This window comes from Corvus brachyrhynchos, unplaced genomic scaffold, assembly GCF_000691975.1.
Source record: "Corvus brachyrhynchos isolate BGI_N302 unplaced genomic scaffold, ASM69197v1 scaffold875, whole genome shotgun sequence".
Lineage (NCBI taxonomy): Eukaryota > Metazoa > Chordata > Aves > Passeriformes > Corvidae > Corvus > Corvus brachyrhynchos.
This window is the reverse complement of record NW_008238107.1, coordinates 334,634-340,209: the sequence shown is the minus strand read 5'-3', so window position 1 is coordinate 340,209 and position 5,576 is coordinate 334,634. Positions and strand designations below refer to the sequence as shown.

The following is a 5,576-nucleotide window of genomic DNA, read 5'->3' as shown; positions in this document are numbered from 1 at the left end:
GGCCGGTTCCAGGCCAATCCCTCCTGTCCTTTCCTGGCACGGAGCAGGGCTCTGGTACCTTCCTCCGGGTGAGGGCCTCGGCCTCTTCCCAGCTCCGCAGGGCCAGAGCCTCGTACTGGGCCCTGACGTCCTCCACGATCCTGCCCAGGTCCGGCCGGGAGCAGCTGTCGATCCCCAGCACCACGGAAATGTCCTTGATTTCTGTCAGCAGCTCCTCCAGCTCCTGCAGAGCCACAGGACAACAGGAGAGAGAACACGGAGCTGGAAATCCATGGAATGGTTTGGGTGGGAAGGAACCTCAAAGCTCATCCCATCCCACCCCTGCCATGGGCAGGGACACCTCCCACTGTCCCAGGCTGCTCCAAGCCCCAATGTCCAGCCTGGCCTTGGGCACTGCCAGGGATCCAGGGGCAGCCACAGCTGCTCTGGGCACCCTGTGCCAGGGCCTCCTCACCCCCACAGGGAAGAACTCCTTCCCAGTATCTGGTCAAATCCAAGATTCCCAGCAGTCAGAGAGAGCTGGACCCTCCAGGTGGGCTGTGCTTGGCAGAACAGCTTCCACATGGAGATGGGGAGAATTCCCAAGTTTTCACTCTCTGGAGCTGGGAATCTGGTGGTGTTTGCTCCATAAAATCCAGACTCAGGTCAAGGTGGGGTTTGGGATTTTTGGATACAACCTGGTAAAAATCTGACAAAACGGTGCCTTTGGACCACTCCAGGAGCAGGAAAAATCCTGGATCCTTAAGGCTGGAAAAGACCTGCAGGATCACCAGATTCCAGCTGTTCCCCAGCAGTGCCAAGGCCACCCCTGACCGTGTCCCCAAGTGCCACATCCATACACTCCTGGCCACTTCCAGGGCCGGGAACTCCACCCCTGCCCTGGGCAGCTGTGCCAGGGCTGGACACCCCTTTCCAGGAAGGAATTTTCCCTGATATCCAACCTAAACCTCCCCTGGCATTCTCTCCTGTCCAGTCGGTCATTCCCCAGGAGCAGAGCTGGAGCCGATGATCATGGCCCCATATCCATCAACACCCACGAATCCATCAACATCCCTGATGGATGTGGGAGGCTCGGGAAAACAAAGGCAGTGTGGATGGTCCCGCAGCCTGGGGGGGCTGGAAAATGCCCTTTCCGAGCTCTGCTGCGGGATCTCTTTGGGACGTCAGAGCTCCTCAGGGGGCCAGGAGCCTTCCCTGGACACATCCACGGCTGGCAGAGCTGCTGCTCTCCTCTGTCCCGGGAATGGCAGCGTGGGGGGAGGCAGGAGCACTTACTTGCCCTGGATAAGTCACAGCTGGAGAAAACAGAGCCTGGAGTGGAGAATTCCCCACCCTGAGCCTGGAAGGGCCCCTGGATCCAGATCTGTACCCAGGCTCCATCTGGAGCAGCTGCTCCCTTATCTCCGGCTTTGCACCAGGAATTCCTTCTCCTCCTCCCTCTCCTTTGTTCTTCCCTTGGCGCTCAGGTCCCTCCGGAGCAGGAATTGTGCTCCTTGATTCCCTTCCCTTCCCTGGCTGGGCACACAAAGGGCTCAGGGGTGACACAGAAATACCCCAAAAAGCAGGACGATCGGGAGATTTTATCCCACCGGTGTTTAATCCGTGAGTTTCTTTGTTCATCTTGGAGCAGGTGAGAAGATTTGTGTTTATTGGGAATATTGGATCATTTGGTGAATAAAACCCCCACACTGCTCATTCATTCATGAGAAATGAGGGTGGGATTTTCTCCTGATTCATCCCAACAAGCAAAGTTTGCCTCATTTTCCCTCCCCCGGGAATGTGCCTGTACCTGCTGTCATCGAATCCACAGAGAAGGTGAGACAGGACAGGCTGGGGATGAGATTTTTACACGAATTGGGGGTTAAAAAAATGCAGCTTTTTGTGGGACCCACGGGAAATCAGCTGGAGATCCTGGAGCAGAGCCTCATTTCCAGAAAATCTGTGCTAAAATTGCCTTGCACGAGGAATAATCTCATTTTAGAGCAGCTCGGGCTCCCGGGGCAGTTGCGCTGGGAGGCAGCTCCTGCCGCTCTGTGCCTCAGTTTCCCCAAGGAATGTTCACATTCCTCCATCAGGCACTGTCATGGTTCGGATTGCTGGAATTTAGACAAACCCCGAGTGCTCCCACACCGCTGATCCTGCTGGGTGACATCTTCCAGGCCCTGGGTCAGTGCCTGGGGTCGGTTCTGAGGGAGGCCCCTCCCCCTGGCTGGGATCATTCCCGGCTGGGGGGGACCCCTGGTTTTCCCGGGAAGGAGGAGCTTGGATGCGTTTCAGGGCACCCAGGCTCTCCAGGTGTGCTGGGCTTCGGGCTCTTCCCGGAGTCTGAACATTTGGCTCACCTGGGCCGAGGTCTGGGGCAAACCCTGTCCCTGTGGGCAGGAGCTGAGCCCCAGCAGCCAGTTTGGGATGGGGTTGGAACTCTGGGCTGTTCTGGGGGACCCCAGGCCCCCACAGCGGCTCTGGGGCAGAAGGACTGTGCTGGCCCAGTCCCAGTGTTGGTTTGAGTGCAGGAGAGGGATCAGCTCCTCAGCTGATCCTTCCTGCCGAAGCCAGGCCACGGCTGCGACACCCTGGCCAAGCTCCGGTGGGTGTGGAAATCCAGGATCCGTCCCCAAAATGCCGTGTTTCCCACGGCACCCCAGCCCTCTCCAGGTGTGCTCCCACCTGCTCATAGATGGTTTTCTTCAGCTCCAGCAGCTCCTGGAGCCCTTTGAGCTTCACCTCCAGCTCCGTGCGGTGCAAGGTGCTCGCGTCCAGGTCCTGCACGGGTGCAAAGGGATCCTTTTGTCCATAACTGGATTTGTAGCGAGTCATTCCCACTGCTCCCCCTCCCCAGGGAGTGCCCTGCTCGCTGCATCCCTGGGAATGTTCCAGGACACGCTGGACGGGGCTTGGAGCACCCCGGACGGGGAAGGTGTCCCTGCCCAGGAGGGATGAGCTCCTTCCCAGCCACCCCATCCCGGGATTTATCAGCAGGGACGTTTGGGACTGCACTGCAGGTGCGGGCTCCTTTGAGGAGCTTTTCCCTTTGTTTTGTGGGATTTGTTGGTGGGAGGCTCCACTGCGCCGGGCAGGGCTGGGCCGTCCCCTCCCAGCTTTTCCCCTCATTAAAGGCTCCACTCATTGAAAACTCGGGAGCCGTCCCTGGAGGCGTCCGGTGTCCAGGAAGCCCCTTCCTGGCTGAGTGTGCCACGGAAAACATGGAATTAGCCAGGATGGATATTTCCGGGGAACATTCCCTCTCTCCCAACACCCCTGCCCTGCCCCCGGACTGGGGGTTTGATATAAAATCCCAGTTCCAGCGGATTCCCACCCCGGCTCCAGAGCTTTGCTCGGGGTTTGCCCAGGGCGTGGCCCCTCCGCAGGGAACAAAGCAAATCCTTTTATCAATTCCAGCCCTTCCCAACCCTAATGGCACCCGGAGGGAACACGGGGAGGAGGGGGTGGCCTGGGAAGGGCTTGGACCCCCCCTCAGGCCGGGGAAATCCCGGGATGCAGGGATGGGGATGGGCTGACAGGAGATCCCGGGATGCAGGGATGGGGATGGGATGCAGGGATGGGGATGGGCTGACAGGCAATCCCGGGATGCAGGGATGGGGATGGGCTGATCCCCAGGTGCTGCCGGGAGATTTTCAGGAGTCATTCCAGACTCACCCTCCTGTGGAACTGGGACTGGTCCCCTCCCTGTCCTCCTCCAGACCTTGTTATCCCAAACCAGCTGAGCCTGGATCACCTCCAGGCCCTTCCCTGGCTGTGCAGGGCTGGGTAGAGCCAATCCAGTTGGAAAATTCCCTTCCCTTCCCGCTGACCTTTTTGAGCTCCATGAAGGTGAATTCCATCCCGCTGCAGAGGCGAATTTCATCCTCGTACCTGCGGAGTGCCCAAAGCACGGGATCAACCACGGGAAACTCAGGGACACTCAGGGTTGTCTCGAGACCCCCAAAGAGCCAAACTTCCTGCTTTTCCTGTGATGTTCCCCCTCCTTGAGGCAACGTGGGCAGGAGTGAGGAGAAGCTGCCGCATTCCGGCTGCCCTGGAACACCAGGAGCACTTTTGGGATGAAGAATCCCAGAGCAGAGGAGAGCGAGCTTTAACTGGGATTTCATCTGGGGCTGGGCAGCCTCAGGTTCCTCCCAAAGGGATGGGCGCTGAAGAAGGGGTGGGGGGGGGGGGGGATTGGGCTCTGCCCAAACTCTTCCATTTTCACCCCAAACCTTTTCTGTTCTGCTCATGTTTTCTCGGAGTTTCACTTCCAGGGTCGGAGTCTTCCCAAGGGAGAAAACTCTGGCTTGTGAAAATTCCGAGAATTCTGGACTGGTGCCATAACTCAGCCCAGGTGATTTGTGAAAGAACACAGGCAAAGGAATTCATGGAAAACTGCCCAGGGAGTGGAGGGAACCAACCGGGGATGGGGCGGAGTCCCGAGGATCCCTGTGAGGAAGGAGCCCCGCAGGTGCTCAAGCCCAGCTGGGATAGGGCCAGGGGCAAATGGATACGAGCGGGAATTAGGGAACACTCCAACCCTCGCTGGCTCCTGGGACAGGGCTGTGGTGATCCCAAATCCCAGGGACCCGACCAGGAAAGCCACAGGGTCCACTTTGGGCCCAGCAGTGCTTGGTCAGAGCAGGACAGTGCTGGGCTGGGGGTCGGTGTCCCACAGCGCTGGACACGCGGTGGGAATGTTGGGAATGTTGGGAATGTTGGATCAGAGCAGGCTGAACTCTCAGGGAGGTCACGGCTTCCCTGCTCCTCCCTGATCCCGTGGGCTCACGACATTCCATGGAATCAGGGAATCCTTACAGTTGGAAAATCCCTTGGAAAGCATCGAGTCCAGCTGCTCCCCCAGCACTGCCACGGCCACCCCGACCATGTCCCCGGGTGCCACATCCACACGGCTTTGGGGACCCCACCCCTGCCCTGAGCAGCTGTGCCAGTGCCTGGACACCCTTCTCGTGAGGAATTTTCCCAATATCCAACCAAACCTCCCCTGGCCCAGCCTGAGGCCATTTCCCCTGTCCCTGTTCCCTGGGAGCAGAGCCCGAACCCCCCGGCTGCCCCCTCCTGTCAGGGACTTGTGCAGAGCCACAAGGTCCCCCCTGAGCCTCCTTTGCTCCAGCCTGAGCCCCTTTCCCAGCTCCGTTCCCATCCCTGGACACGCTCCGGCCCCTCGGGGTCTCTCTTGGTGGAAGGGCCCCAAAGTGACCCCATTTCCAGGCTGTGAACTGAGACTTTCAGTGCTGCTTGGACACATCACCAGACGGATCTGGGGGAGGCTGAGACCTTGGGAATGAGGTAAAATGGGATGTCCCAACAGACTGGGGACAGAGACATCGGGAATGCAGCCATGTGCTGCTGTTTGGGGTCTGGCACATCCAGCCAGAAGGTTCTTGGGAGCCCAGGAGGTTTTTGGGAGCCTTCCTTGCTGTGCACAACGTGTGGGAACAGGGAGCTGTGCCTGGGGCTGGGGAGCAGATGTTGGAAAGGGGGGAAGTCGTGCTCAGGAGCTGACCTGGACTATCTGGAGCAGCTCCCTGGAGCTGCAGAGGAAGCTGTGAGGGCAGGGGGCTGTGACA

The 5,576-nt window shown here is 59.0% G+C and overlaps 1 protein-coding gene across 1 annotated transcript in view; it reads right to left on the bottom strand.

Annotated features, from left to right (window-relative positions):
• Positions 1-5,576, bottom strand: part of LOC103614970 (keratin, type II cytoskeletal 80-like) — a gene marked incomplete at its 5' end in the record, with an annotated part of 14,150 nt that overhangs the window by 2,332 nt on the left and 6,242 nt on the right. Inside the window, 3 exons of the mRNA XM_017733386.1 lie at positions 10-223; positions 2,668-2,763; positions 3,813-3,873. Of these exons, the coding sequence (XP_017588875.1) occupies positions 10-223; positions 2,668-2,763; positions 3,813-3,873 (371 nt within the window). The remainder of the gene's footprint in view (positions 1-9; positions 224-2,667; positions 2,764-3,812; positions 3,874-5,576) is intronic.